This window comes from Aulostomus chinensis, chromosome 7 (assembly GCF_037954235.1).
Source record: "Aulostomus chinensis isolate RoL2024-O1b breed Wild chromosome 7, RoL_Achi_v1.0, whole genome shotgun sequence".
Lineage (NCBI taxonomy): Eukaryota > Metazoa > Chordata > Actinopteri > Syngnathiformes > Aulostomidae > Aulostomus > Aulostomus chinensis.
Window position 1 is genome coordinate 22,310,216 of NC_141326.1, and position 15,817 is coordinate 22,326,032.

Genomic DNA, 15,817 nt, shown 5'->3' on the forward strand with positions numbered 1-15,817 from the left:
CCAGACCTATCACAAACAAACACAAAGCAAGCCTGGAGGGGCAAATATATGCATCATAAACATGAATCTGTGCATTTTAATGTTTGGCAACTTTCCTGTGTTAAATTAAATTGTACATTAAGTGGTGATAAATATAAATTCCTCAAGAAAAAACCCCAACTATGAGCCTAATCTCCTCACAGCACATTACGCTGCTGCTCTGGGCTTTCACCAACACCCAGAGCAAGCTGCTACACATGTACTGTGTTTTATGTCCTGTTTGTTGCTGTGGATGCTTACAGGGTCATGACAGTGTGAGTCTGCTTATGGTTGCACACTCCAGGATGCACATTTATACTTTAAGTGTTCCAGTAAATGCTTACATGGACAAGTTGACCAGCAATTAAGCAACAATCATCCAGATTTGTTGTGGTGTACATGTCTGAATTAAAAAAAAGAAAAGAAAAGAAAAGCGATTGGTAACTAACGGATACAAGTCATGCAAACATGGGCCTTGCTGAAGGGCAGTTGTGGGATGTCTGTAAAACTTGGTATTTTTGAGACTGACCAGATGTCAAATGGTGCATAAAAATTCTTGAATGATTCTGCTAAATGTGCGCATTAATTTAAACGGTGCCTCTCATACCCTCGCAACTCTGCCACCAAGCCTATCTATCAGTTCTACTGCCAGTGAGACTGGCTCCTGCTGGTCCTACAGTGTGAAGGCACTGGCAGGCTGAGCCACCAATTGGCCATCTGCTCCATCAGGGAGATTCTCACTCCATTTATTTGACTTGTTTTGAGCTTGGCTGTGGAAAGCTTATTAGCTTTGCAAAATGAGATATGAAGACAGATAAAAATATTGCTTCCAAATTGACAGATGTTGAAGAGGACACAGACAGATGTGACACGGCGTGTTTAAAAAGAAAAAGAAAGGCCATTTGTAAAGAAAATATGGGGACCTGGAGATGAATAATCTCATTTCATCTTCTTGAGGAACTTGGAAAATTGTTTGCAGATGAGATGAAGCTCTGCACTTACAGAAATGACCTCTAGGTACTTCGACTCACACAGCCCATGTGGTGCTTTCAGAGCCACAGTGAACGATATCACACTCAAGGCTTAAAGCTGAAACCTGTGTAATGGGATTGTGCTCCTTGTTTTGCATGAATAAAAGTACCTGGATGCATTTTCTGTGAGTGCCGGAATTCCATTTGTCTATAAAGGGGACTCATTTTTACACAGCGCCTTTCTACCTTAGCGGCGCTCAAAGCGCGTTACATTGTCATCTCATTCACCCATTCACACACACTCACACACTTAGGGTGAAGGCTGCCATTGAAGGTGCCACGCTAATCATCACTACTTATTCTTGTGTATCAGAGATGCTTTGGCATATGCACTGGATCCGCATAGGGTGGTTGCGTGCTACTTAGCAGCAGGTCTTCTGTATTGAGTTCTTTTGTTTGCTTCAATCAATTGTGGATATAAAGGAGAAAATTATTTTGGAGTTGTATCAGTCACATTAACCAGTGTACATGCAATTCTGAAAACAGCTCAGGCCCGAGCCAACAAGTCCTCACCCTGAGCAGGGATGAGTTTGGAGAAAATGTGATGTTACAAATGGAACACTTCCTGCTTCATCCTGCATAGCTGCGACGGGCAAATAGTTTTCTACAGAGGTGCACTTCAGTTTGTACTGTTGGCTACTGTCCTGATAAATGCAAAAACCCAAACCAGGCTTTAGAGTGTGTACCAGGTGAGAAATATGTTACAGTTGGAGGAATCCTTGTACTGTTTTTCTCTCAATTTCCCATGTTTCTGTGAGTGTGTTTGTGGGTGGGAAAGCCCGCAAATGCATGTATAAGTGTTTGAATGTATATACATGTGTGTAGGTTTGTGTTTTTGTGTTATTAAACATGCTCTGCCCAGTCACACTGTGGGAGTTAGCAGGTCATCTTTCCTCGCCATTAATCATCGCCGACAGCCCCTCATCTGCATGTGAAAGAACAGTGTGTGTGTGTGTGTGTGTGTGTGTGTGTGTGTGTGTGTGTGTGTGTGTGTGTGTGTGTGTGTGTGTGCATACATGTATATGAGCATGTGGTTAATACGATCCTCCAAGATTTCCCTGTAGTTGCTTATTGAATCAGAGGCGGCTTCTGCTGCTAAATATCTAACATGCTGCATGAATGCATCGCCGGTGGCGCTCGTCCTGCAGCCACCACTTCTGTCATTGTGGGCTCATTCGTTCTGCACGCAACTGATTGAGTTAGAAAAGAGTCCAGTTGTGTTTGATGAAGCCAAACGTGCTCACTGAGTTGGTATGTTCCATCGTCGTCGTCTTCCGCTTATTCCTTACTAGTAAGGGTCGCGGGGGGGCTGGAGCCTATCCCAGCATCTACGGGCGAGAGGCGGGGTTCACCCTGGACAGGTCGCCAGTCCATCGCAGGGCCAACATAGAGAGACAAACAACCATTCACACTCACATTCACACCTACAGTCAATTTAGAGTATCAAATCAGCCTAGTCCCCAAATTGGATGTCTTTGGACGGTGGGAGGAAGCTGGAGTACCAGAGAGAACCCACGCAGGCACGGGGAGAACATGCAGACTCCACACAGAAAGATCCCGCGCCCAGGCAGGGACTCGAACCCGGAACCTTCTTGCTGTGGGGCCACAGTGCTGACCACTGCACCACTGTGCAGCCCGAGTTGGTATGTTTTACAGTGTAAAATAAACAACAGTTGTCTTTTGAGAAACACTTGTGGAAGGATCTGAAGAATTATGAGATCTCGATGTGAGAAGGAAAAACAGGAAGAAAAATATTGACCAGGGAAGACAACAGATATCAGCTTTTGAAACATCCAGGTGAAAATAATGAACAGCTTTTCCCTCCACATCAGGAAACCGAGCTTAGCACTTTGTCATAGGTATATTTGCATTTCACAATGATGAAACGGCCTGTATCTCTTTCTCTACTCATCTCCTTGGACAGCCAAGTATGTCAGAGTTTCTCTCGTTCTCTCCCCCCCCCCCTCTTTTTTCACTACAGCTTGTTGCTTAACTGTAACATTTGGGATTTGTATCTCATTGAATAATAGTGATTTTTTTTCTTTCTGTCTCTCTCTTGACACCCTCACATGAAAGAGACTAGTTTCGTTATTTGCATTTTACGCCTGAGTGTATTTTTCAAGTGGGAATAGAAATTCTATGAGCGGTTTTGAGTCCCACTGCCGATGTGTCCTGGAGTGCAATAGTCTGCCTTTTCATCTTCACCCTAGCCTAACTGCTCTCTGCTTCTCTTTAGCCATACCTCAGTTCCTCCCTTTCTGTACCCATCCCTCTGTCCTCTCTTGTGCAAACTGAGTTGTGTGTCTTCGCCCAACATGTTGTTATTTTCCTATCTGAGGATGACTTGCAGTTGATTGTGGTGAATTAGTTAGGGCTGTTTAGAAGAGTTTGTCCTCACCACAACAGGAAAATCCCTCCGTCTAACACTGAACATGCTGCCCCACCGCTTTTATTTCTTAGAGACTGGCTGACAGGATTGTGAATGTGAATAATCCTCTGAATGACTAACTCATTGTTTCTGTTCTATTTAGACACAACATATAATTTTCTTCTTTTCTGCTCCTTCCCCTTTTTAATCTGCTGCTCGTTTTCTTTGTAGCGTTTCAGAGAGTTTACGCTGACATGAGAATTAAGCTTGAATTATTCACATCAATGGGGATTCTCATAATACACCATGGCAGTGGGGGGACAAAAAAAAGCACCTTCCTTTGCAAAATTGGAAAATTAGTGCAAAAACTGCTGTCTGAAGTGCCTTTGTTGTGGTAACGCTTGCATGGCGCATGCACGAGTACGTCGCCGAGTTCTGTTAGAGCAGCAGAGAATTCGTTTCTGCTGTTGTGAACGCCAACAGTAAAGAGAGGGTACTGAGATCTTGCTCAGGCCTTTGTAATAACTCTTGACAGTAATGGGCGGTTATGTGTGTTTTTCTCCCTGTGTTTGTTTAAGCGTAAATCGTGACCATTACACAGAGAGGTGGTAGTGATTGGGGAACAGCAGAACTATTAGTGGGTGATTACATCTCAGTCTGTTATAACACACCGACATCTTGTTAGCGAGGAAAAATAGTGCTCGTAAATCCACACGCCGCGTGAGCTCACAGTGACACAATATGTCACTGTCACGTGAAAAACATTTAAATCATGTCGCTCTCGTGATGATCCAGTTTAAACTCAACTTTGAGACTCCCCTCAAAGAGGGAGAGAACATTTCCAGAAAGTTTTAAATTCTTGAGTTATAGACCAAGTTTGTAAAAGCCTTCAGGATGAATAAATAAATGCTAGGTAATCAAAATAAAACAAACCTGTTTCTCGTAGTTTTTCACCAAACAGCTGCAGTAGCTTGGTTGTGTTATCATACACACAAATGCACTGGCATCAGTTACACCAAGACAAAATACACACTCACGCAGACACACACCCCGCCCCCCTCCCCACACACACACACATATACGCACACTGAGTCAAACTGAAACATTTATGGAGTGTCAACTTTGTGCATATTTATGGAGGCAAGACGTGGGGTCACAAATTATTACAGTCAGCAATGGGTGGAATTATTTCTCTTGAAATAATCTGTTTTGAGACACACACACACACACACACACACACACACACACACAGTCTTTGCGTAATGATTTGCACATTGATTCAGGGGATATTAAAGACTCACTGTTATTAATCATTGTTTAGGAGTATGATTAAGTTCTCAGTGAGTTATTAGAGAGGGGCGATTTGGGAGGGGGATGGAAGGAAGGAGGGAGGGAGGGAGGAGAGGAGATTGTGTTTGCTGGTGATATATCTCAGAGCACATCGTCATAAATGGGACAATCACATACAGCATGTTTGCGCTGCATGAACTTGACCACACTGTGTTGACTTATTCATTTATTCATTCATTCGTTATCTAGACTGCTTACCTGCAGGGTGGGTGGGAGAGAGGGGAAGAGAGAGAGGGGGGAGAAGGCACACCTCTGATTAAACGTGCATGGTTTTGTCTGTGGCAATAGAAATGCCTGGGCCCAGTCTTCTTGTTTAGAAGCTGGTCATTGTGCCACCCATGTTGACTCAGTGACTATCCAGATCTACCCGGAGATGCACAGATCGTGTCATGTGTTTGAAATTGCACTTCACTGTAGTTGAAGTCATGATACTTACTGCACAGTTTAGACATCTCTTTACGGACGCTGGAAAGTCATTTAGAGACCTCTAATTATGAAAGCCTTCTGAATGCCCTGCTCAGTGATTGATGAGTCGGTCCGTGTGTCCTGCCGCTGCCCTCTGTGATTTGGAGATTGTGTGACATGATGCAGTTCCATTGGTGCAATCATAGCCGTACCCAGACTCTCGTTAATAACGGCATCAGTATGTCGTGTCAGCTGGCAAATGGGGAGAAAAGAGTGGGAGAGAACGAGCGATGAAAGGACAAAAGTAGGGAGGTAGAGAAGTTGGTTGAGCTGGGAGAGCGAAGCAGGTAAAAAATAGTAGTAGAATAGCAGTAGATCAAACAACTGGGTAGAAAGGAATTGAAAAGAAGGGAGAATGAGCGGACTGAGGCCGAGTCTATATACACTTTATAACGCTCCAAAAATTGGTAAAGTCAATTCTTCGCCCTTGTTCTTACTATCAGTGGTCACATATTCACGCTGGCCCTTGTTATATCTCACACACACCTCGATGACTTATGCTGACTTTCCTGTTCAAGTGTTACTTTTAAACATGCTTACAGGAATTACAAAAAAGTCTGCAAGTGAGAAGCTGATGGAACGAAAAAGAAGAACATTTTTAATGCATGGTACCAGACATGTGGCTCGAGATTTTGAGCCCCATGAAAACATACTTTAACACACCCCATCGACCATTTCATAACTGATTTTAATTAGCTTGGAAGGAACCTGACAGTTATGTAAAGCATAGAGCAAAAGCACAACATTTGATTTTACTGGGATAAATTACATGAATCAAGTTTTATGTTTTGCTTTCAGTGTGTAAAAGTCATCACTGCGGTGCTGATATGATTTAAACTGCTCAGTCACGGTGTGAATCTCCAGATAACTCTGTCTCTCTCATTCTCCTCACCTCTCTCTCCTACAGGTGTGATGCCAGAGCGTCAGTATAGTGGAACTCAGTTTGTGTGCAGTGTGGTGGCCTCCCATGTCAGCCACCAGCCCTCCACCAGTTTCAGCTTCGTCTGGATCGCTCCCCCTCCTGGTACCGGCTGCGTCAACTTCTTGTAAGTCATTTGTCTCTGTGTGTGTTCTGCAAGAATGATATAATACACCAGTGACCATGGCTGGTGGTGTTCTTCATCCTGTCAGAGAAAGCACCAGTACATGATGACCGGAAAAAAGGTTAAACCTGGGGTGTGTCTGCGTGATTATATCTTTATTGACAATGCCTGTGCATTGACAGGTATGAAAGAGTGAGCATGTGTGTTTATCTTCCCGAGAATTAACAGAAATATTCTCATCCCCTTATTCAGGGGGATTTTGGAAAAATGCATGAGTGGTTGTTCAGATCCTCCTATTCCCCCGGGAAGGGTGGGACACCCACTCTTGTCATTGAGTAAGATGTGATGGAGAAACTTTTCCTGCTCCAACTCTTGCACACCGATTCATATTCATGTTGTCCACTCAAACAGTGGTTTTGATGGGATACATGTGTTTCTGTTGCATCACACTCAGGGCCAGCAACAGTAAGTAGTTTCTCAGGGGTATTAGAGGCGATTTAGCGGTCTGTCTGTCTCTCCACTCGTGTACACAGTGCTGATTGGGTTTTCCTGAAACTTTCATGTTGCTTCTTCAGCCCACATAGTCCTGGCCTTGACTTTTCCCCATTTGCATTCATCCCCTCTGCTGTCTCCATTTCTTTCTGTTGGTAACACCCTCTAACTCTTATTCCCTTTAGTTCTCTTGGCTGGTGATTTACAGCCTCATGCTGATAATCAGTCAAAATGCAATTATCAGCTGTTGCTGGAGAAGCGTGGAGGAAAAGGGAGGGTTCCAATAAAGTGTGCCATGCAAAGTCACAGCAGTAACTTACTGAGATCTTTGAAAATGTCTGACAAGGGCAGCCTGTTGTTTTTCTGAAAACAAATCAAATATTGAGATAATCATCGTATGACTTTAATTCCTGGATAGTCAGAGATATCCTTGCATTTTTCCTTTCATTAGCAGTCATCCTCCTTAAAGACTTGAAAAACATTGCAAATTGCACATCACTGTTTCACTAAAACCACAACTAAATTGAGCATGTTGGCAGTACTTGCAAAAATCCCTTAATGAATTCCTGGAGGGACTTGATAGACTATCAGACAGAGACTTTTATGGACAGACTGACAGAAAAGGATTCAGCTGGGGAATTTGCTGAAGTGGAGCTGCCATTTAGACAATATCCACGGAGCCAAACCGATTTACAGGCTTGTTTTGTCTGCCAGCAAACACATTTACTATTGAGCGTGTGTCAGCTTATGAGGATTGTGTGTTTCCTTTAGTGTTTGTGTTCATGTCTATGTGTTTGTATGTGAGTGTAAACCAGGGAGCAGCAGTGTGTCAGTGCTGTTGACAGCGGGGCTGGCAGGGGGCCACAACTATATGACAATAGGGGCCCATGTGGCTGACCTTATCAAAGTCAGCCAGTCATACTCAAGCTGGCTGGAGTCTCTCTCGCTCTCTCTCTCTCTCTCTCTCTCTCTCTCTCTCACTCACACACACACACACACACACACACACACACACACACACACACACACACACACACTGCACCCTGGTTCTCCCATCTTTATCTTTACCATCCTTGTCTCAGTGTATACTGCTCCCTCAATGCTCTGACACGGGACTCTGGGTGAGACTACAGCTGGAGCGTGGCACCAAAGCCAGAGGCCACCTCAAGTGCCATTTCTTCCTCTTGAAGCTGGCAATGAATGGGGGATTTTGGGCTCCTTATCTGTGCTCAGAGACAACGCTATGCTGCATTGTGAGACAGTTTCCAAGATGACTGACTAGACTGGGAAAAATATCTGACGGTGTCAGAAATTTAGGCTGATCATCTCAGAGAGACTTCTGCTAAGAATTAATGAATTGATAGAAATGCAAGGTTGAGATGAAAAGTTGCAGTCTCTCAACTCAAATGGAACTGTGGCTAAACTTAAAAAAGCAGCCGAGCCACAACTGTGTCCACATTCTCCTGCAAGAGCTTGCAGCTTGCCTTGCATCACTGTTGATTAATGACATTGTTCATACTGATGCTGCTGCTCATAGACTTGCCTGTCACATCGTACGTGCATTATATTTAATGTTGGTGCTTGAGACTATTTAATCTGAGTTACACAGTTAGGTTTGCTAGAAACTTCGAATCTGTCCGAGGCTTTTCTCCTACTCTTGAGCTCAAGATTTGATTGGAAAATGGGGCTCCCCAGTAGCTGAACAATTACAGTGTGTGCCAGCTGCCTTTGTGCTGTCAACTGTCCAGTTGAAAAACACCAAAAAAGGAAAACTCTGGGAGAGAAAATGACAGAAAAATGTAAAAAGTTTCATTTTCTCTCCCAAGAAATACAGTTTTATAGCAATTGCTGCCATCATTCAAGTCAAACAAGGTAATAAAATATGGTCTTATTGGTGTAAGAGAAATTACATTTGATCATGTCCTGCCCTTGCCAATAGTAGCTCTGCAGTGATTGATTCTTCTTCAAGCAGTGTCCGTGAGTGTTTGAATTAAAGCCGCAGACATCCGATGTCCTTCACAGGGCCGGAGCTGGCCCGTCACCATGCTGATATGGGGCCGGTGAGCAGTTTTATGGGCAATATTGTGGGAGTGTTCCTGGTAACAGATCACTGGCAGGAGACTGATAGAGTGCAGTGACGTGGGCATCCAGAAGAACTCATTTTCTGGGTGGCTGTAAATTGCCACCTAAAGAGAAGAGGAGGCCTTGGAGAGGAAGAAGAGTGAAGGCAAAGGGGGAAGCAGGTGGGGGGTGGGTGAGAGGTGGGTACACGCACTCCTCAGAGAAATGCATGAAAATACACCAAATACACACAATCGAAAATCAAGTGGAAAAAACACAGAGAGAGGCTGCCTGCCCAGACAGACTGGCTCCGTTCTGCTACTTTGAACCTGTCATTGACGAAAACAGGGTGGAGTGTGCCGGAGGTGCTCCCCAGATACGAACGTATGAAATCTGCTTTGATTGTCCCTTTTCCCTGTCCACTCATGCAGTCAGGTCGGCTCCTTGTCACTCTGAATGGGATTTATAGAAACTTGCTGAGGTTATGAGGGTTGATGTGACTTGTCCATGGTGCTGAAAGGCCAAACAAAGCGTTATTTATTGGAAACATTCAGAAGATTAGATTCGGATGCTGCTCATTTCATAGATGAAAAAAAACAAAGTGTCTATCTTCATCAAATGTGACACTGTTTTGGTGTTGTCAGAGGGGATTGAAGCTATTTTAATGTCAGCTGATATGTAAGAGTTATTCAAGTCAGACGTATAGTTGCAGACAAGGAAGCCAAAAAAACATTAATGCCTTTAATTTTTCATCAAGGAAGTTGGTTATTGTTTTTCTGTGACTAATGGTGCACATTATCTACTTGAATCCTCAACTTTTTTGTCCTTCTCGTTGTCTCATTTCATATCTTTAGAGCCGCCTTTGAGCACATACTCTCAGGAAACATTTGTTTTTTCATGCCTCAACCAAAACGCTAAACACTCTTTCATGGCACCGGATAATACAATTTTATAAAATAGTCGCTCCAGTTGTGGAGTTTAGACACTAAACACATTGGTTAGCATTTGTGAGAGATCGTGGTTTTGGTTAAAATAAAATTAAATGAAAGCATATATAAACTAGAAAGCACTTAGAGAGTCGGAATTCTGCCAAGGCAAACATTCTAGGGTAGGCTCTAATTAAAGCTGCAAGCAGCAATGAATGGGGCCACACATGCCCGCACGTGTTGTTGCTCTGTCTGGCTGCGCCGTGGAGCGAGATGGAGGGGAAACTTGATCATATTTGGATTTTGCATGGTGGAGCAGAATAATATGTTTAGAATTGTCAACTTGTCACTAGGTTTCCATCCCTATTCTGACAGATTTCTGTGGGGAAAGGATTCAATTTTCCCTAACCAGCATTATAAACCAAAACATCCATCTTCATTTAACATCGAACTGATGGTCTGGCTATGCCAAAACCCTGCTGAAGAAAACCCAGATTACAATGTTGGGGGATATTGAGAAGGCACACCACACAGAGGACGCTCGACGCTGTTAGTCCACCTGTGACGCTCTTCATGAAGTGTTCTTTCGGCGTATCGGTCAGCTGAGTGGCGGTGCAATGAGGCCCGGACCCAGGAAAATGATGATGAAACACTCGTTTTGCTATTTTCAAACATCGTCAATTGAGCAACATACAGTACATGAATGAACAGTGTGTATTTGTTGCAGTTGCAACATGATACACTCTCAAATATGATACATGCTAGTGTCACAGTGAAGCTATACCTCTCAGGCCAAGAGAAACCGTTTCTCATGTAAATCAGCTTGCATGATTGCGCCGACCACAGCTGTGCCCCGCTTTTTATTCTTCTTGCTGAGACATGACAGCTCATACCACTTTATAATGTACTGAATGCTTTGCTGCACTTAACAGAGGTGAGAATGGTTAATAGTTTCCTCTGGTGTATGCAAAGAATCGCTGGTGCGTCTCCTCCGTTCTTTGCCTTTATTCTGCTTCACTTACTGTCTGCACGCAGTCAGTACAGTGTGCTTTTGTTTTGTACTGTCCCCCCATGGGAGTCATACAGCTGCTGGCTGGGAGATTGCTTTAATTACTCTTCGTCTGAGAAAATGAATGTCTGGTGAACTGGTGGCCCACTGTCTCTCCATGTCATGGAACTATATGCTGTGCAGACTGTTTGCAGACACTTTTCCTTCTCCCCTGCCACCTGTGGAGTATAACACATTTGCTGCGGCAATTAGTTTACAGGTCGGAAATTGAACATTTCTGATCATTTTTAAAATGAGGCCCAATAATAAATATGACTGCCACAGGAAGTTAGGGATCCAAGTTTAGATCTTCTGTTATTCCTCCACTGGGGATGGGAGGATTGTTCCCAATTTGTGGTTTATCGGGATGATTATCCACCCAAATGATAGTGTAGTGTGGGATGTTGACAGACATAATGGCCCTGACTGGATTGGATGCTCCCCAATTTCAAATCTGATTGAAATCTATCTGCAATGCTGTGGTGTAAAAAGGCACAGCTATGGAATATTGAGCAGAAACCAACATTAACCAATGAAGCATCACCTAACAGATGGTGTGTTGGCTTGTGTTGTGACACTGGATAGCACTTACTCCCCCTGAGACGATTAAAGTTTATTTCCAACTCCGGCAAAAAACATGTAAGTCATGCTGATTCCATCTTATCAGCCGTGTCTTCAAATCCCGACTGAGAAAATAGCACAATGTCAGAAACTTTGTCAGAGTGTGTTTTAAGAGGTTTGTTAATGAGACCTTTAAAGGTGCTGATGCATTGGCTCGATATTTACACCCCCCCCCCCCCCACACACACACACACGCACACACAATAGCCTCAATTTTAATACAACATTATTGGACACAAGGGCTCACAGAATCAAGTGATCAATCTAATCTTTGATTGACCTCTCAATTTCCAGTCTCTGCCATATTGTCCATCACATCTGTGAACTTGGGAGGTAGGATTATAGACAGCTTGTTATATTCATCAGAGGTCAAAGGTCAGAGTTAGAGTGACAGGTGACCTTTCTCAGACCTAATTTCTCCTGGTATTAGCCTCTCCATTGATTTCCTATTCATCAAGTCAATCTTTTAGTCTGTGTTAACATGAAATCCCTGGTTAATGAGCTCCCCTCTTCATTAAAGCTGCTGGCCTGTGGCTGTGTGACAGATTCACTGCAGACATTGTGACAAGCAACATGAATGATTGGTTAAAGGTAATCACATTTTGGCATTGTAGATACAGAAATATGAGGGAGAAACGTGAAAGATGACAGAACACATAAATTCCGTCCTCTTTTTTTTTTCCCCTCAACAACCAGAGCAGAGCAGCAAATCTGACAAAAGTCCACTCCTGTATTTCCAATTTTTATGGAACACGTATTCACATATAAGACGGGAACTCTTATATTTCTCGTACTGATGTATTTAACCTTTCCTCAACTTTTAAAATGATTCCAATTTCAAAATTTCATAGTAAATCTTTAACTTTTCGAGGCAAACCCCTTCCCTCCCTCCGCAACAGATCCTCTAGTGCTGCATTCTCTAAAGGTCTCTGCATTCATGATTTTTCTCTTATTTCCCAAGGGATGATCCCTGACCCTCATAATTATACAGATACATCTGAGACACACGTGTCCACGTGGCTCTGATCAATATTGTCAAAGTGTCTGCATCATGTCTGCGCTGCACCAACATCACAGTCTCATCAGGGGACTGAGGTCCCACCTGCTGGGACTTATGAATTCTAGATGAAATGGCGCATAGAGATGGAAAAAAGAAAAGCACTTGCTTTTAAATGCAGCAAAATGAACCATGCCCAGGGGAGAGGGGTCTGCTCCAGAAGAATTTTGTGTGAAATGATCACTCTGCGCTGTCTGTTCCTGCAAGTGTGCTCCATTCTGTCTTCACAAGATAAATAACAGACCTGACTTGTTGCTGGGATTCATATCACAGTTGTTGACTCTGGATAAATACGGTAGATTACCCTTCTTTTCCCTCTTGTCCTAATCTGACCCCAGAGAAAGCCACGTTGTGGAGACAAAGCTGATTCTCTAAGATTTCTTATTGTTCTAATCCCTTTCCTCAGCAGACACAAGGAAAAACACAGGTGTAATTAACACTATTAATGATGGCCGCATTTATTTTAGATGAGCAGACACAAGCCTACCTGATGGCCGACCTAGATGTAGACGATTGAGCAACCAGGCGGGAGAATGTGTGTTGCAACGTTGCAAACTGCTGCGAAAACCCAGATTTGTGACACATAACCACATGTCCAAAGAATTCAACTAAAATCAGGATATCCCAGCATCTTAATGGACACTTAATGGAATGGCGCCATTGCTAATGTTAGTGTTTTCACACATACTTTACCCGCTTTGACAAATCCAAATGTCTGGCGCGAAAAGAGTCTTTTATTACTCCTACGAGGGTCCATTGCGCTCTTCCTGGCTGTATAGTGAGTAGTAACTGCACATCTTCTGGCTGTATGGAGTCGTAACTCTCTGTGACCCCATGTTAACAAGCAGGTAATTTGCCAAATAACTCCCAAATCCCTCCTCTGTGGAGCTTCATTAAATTTGCATGTTCTCCAAGAGCCTTTTTCAATTAATTAATTTGAGGGTGGTGGGAGGGGGGAGAGTAATTTGATTCCACAAAGCCAGTCCCACCTTCTCAAGCCCTGGTGGTAGCAGCTCAGTTTAGAACAAGAGAAACGTGAGGTGCTGGCGCTTTGATGAAATTACAGTTTCTCTCTAGACGTGCTGCCATCAGCTCATTTGAATTCTTTTTACACATTAGGATGATGGGATGGGAAAATTTCCCTTAAAATATTCTCATTTTCACAGAAAAAATATTGTATGCGTCCTAGAGGCCTTTGTTCCGTTGCATTTTTTTGGAAGAAAAAAAAAAGATTTAATTACCTGAATGTGAGATAGAAACACTCCGACTGACTTGTTGCTGTGTGATATTAAAATGTGAAGGTGCTTCAGATAGTTCTTGAATAACAAATAACCCAGCTAGAATTTTTTTTGTTCTGAAATGATTCTGAAAATATTTTAGAAAGGTTTTACTTTGTTCCCAGAATGTTTTTTTTTCTTTAACAGAGGATAAAAATGATTCTTGAGGCAACACACACAGAATGTTGAAAGTTATGCCATTATTGGAACATCTTCCTTACATTCTGAAATTATTATTTAGATATTATAATCACTAACTTTACACTGGATATTGGAACTTATAGGTAATATCAGCCAGTGGTAGTAAGGTTTCATGTCAGTCAGGATTTCTGTTCTGACAGTAGACAACTCCAACTCCTAATAATTTCATGAAAACGTTCTTAAATTCCCATTATTTACTGCAGAAAGAAATACTCCGTCTCATTTGTGTTACATTTGGCTGGAATCCCTGCTATTTTCCTGTCTTCACTTCACTATTTTTCTCTCCATTGTTTTTTTCCTGCTGTGCCTGATTGTGGTGCCATAACCACAGCTGGTCCTCAACACAACAATAAATCAACCAATTAGGGTGTGTTATTTTAGGGGATTGGTCCAAATGCACTGAATCCTCACAGTAATCATGATTACTAACAGGTCTAGTGAGCTGTGAGAGAAAAATGATAATAAATGGTAACAAATTTGGAGTTGAACCGAAGAGGGTGAGTGTTTTTTTTTAACGTGCGTTCTGCATGTATATTGAATCACTCGCTTACCGTGTTTATGTTGGTCTGAATGCTTTTAAACAGTTACAAGAGTAAATATTCATTGTATATTTTTGTTTTTTAAGTAGCCAAAGCTATATTTAAAATCATGTATGAGGGTGACGTGTGTGTGTGTGTGCTTGTGTGTTTGTGTGTGCTTGTGTGTGTGGTTAGCAGGGAGCTGTCAAAGTAGCTCCTGGGGGATACTTAGGGCCGACAGCAACATGTAATCTAACATGGAAGACATGCTTGGTAATTACCCACTCCAGACCCTTTCGGGAGCTTTTTGAGTGACAGCCTGTCCATCTGCATACATGTTAAAGCTCATGCATGCTTTGAAACGTGTGTGTCAACTGGCTCCCTGCTTTTACTTGCATGCCTTGATATTTGACAGCAGATAGTGGGGTTGAGAGACAAGGCCATCTTTGTATTTCCTCTGATCCCCCATCTCTCGTCCCTCCTTCATTTATATTGTTTCTCTGTCAGTCCCTAAAGTGGACCTTCCCTTTTCCTTCATATTCCTCATCCCTGAGATTTGCTCCTTCAGTCTAATGAGAGAAAAGAGGATGACACTTATTTTCACAAGATGAATGATCCCTTGTTTGAGGACAGAGAGAGGATAAAAAGACAACACATTTAGGCGCTTAATTACTTCCTCCCCCCGAAGAAAGTCAAATTACCATTTAGATGTTCAGTAAATGCTCTGTGTGTATTTGTACTGTTCTGTGTGTGTGTGTGTGTGTGTGTGTGTGTGTGTGTGTGTGTGTGTGTGTGTGTGTGTGTGTGGCTCCCAAGGTGGAGACACTTATGAGAGACACACACTGAGGAGCCCGCTGGAGTGTGACAGCAGGGCAGACACTGGCGTCACACTGTGCTGATCACACACTCTTCCGCTCTCACTAAATGCCCTCTTTTGGCCACAGCTTTAATGACATACACACTCATGCACACTCAAATGCACTAAAAACACACAATATCGCAGAGAAGCATTCTTTCAAAATTGAATATATATTTGTTGAGCTGATGGTTTCGTATTTATTGAAAGGAAAGTTCATACATAGAAAAAAAAAAACAAGACCTTTTGACTTTTTAAGAGATTTCTATGTCATTGCATTGAAAAAAAAAGTCCCCTGGTATTGCTCAGCCTTCCCACTCAACTCTGAATGTTATTTTTCTCCTACTCACCAAGCACTGCTAGATGTGTGCGAGGTCAAATGTTCTGTGGCAGTTAACAAAATCTGTTTAGTGAAGTCGAGCTGAGAGCGTGTTTAGTAAATATTTAAGGGCCTTGTTCCTACATCCCCACCCGCTGTTCGTTAT

At 42.8% G+C, this 15,817-nt stretch overlaps 1 protein-coding gene across 4 annotated transcripts in view; it reads left to right on the forward strand.

The window, feature by feature from the left end:
* Positions 1-15,817, forward strand: part of reln (reelin) — a 91,859-nt gene that overhangs the window by 31,778 nt on the left and 44,264 nt on the right. For all 4 annotated transcript variants that reach the window (XM_086209300.1, XM_086209301.1, XM_086209302.1 and 1 more), the window contains exon 3: positions 6,140-6,278. In XM_086209300.1, the coding sequence (XP_086065426.1) occupies positions 6,140-6,278 (139 nt within the window). The remainder of the gene's footprint in view (positions 1-6,139; positions 6,279-15,817) is intronic.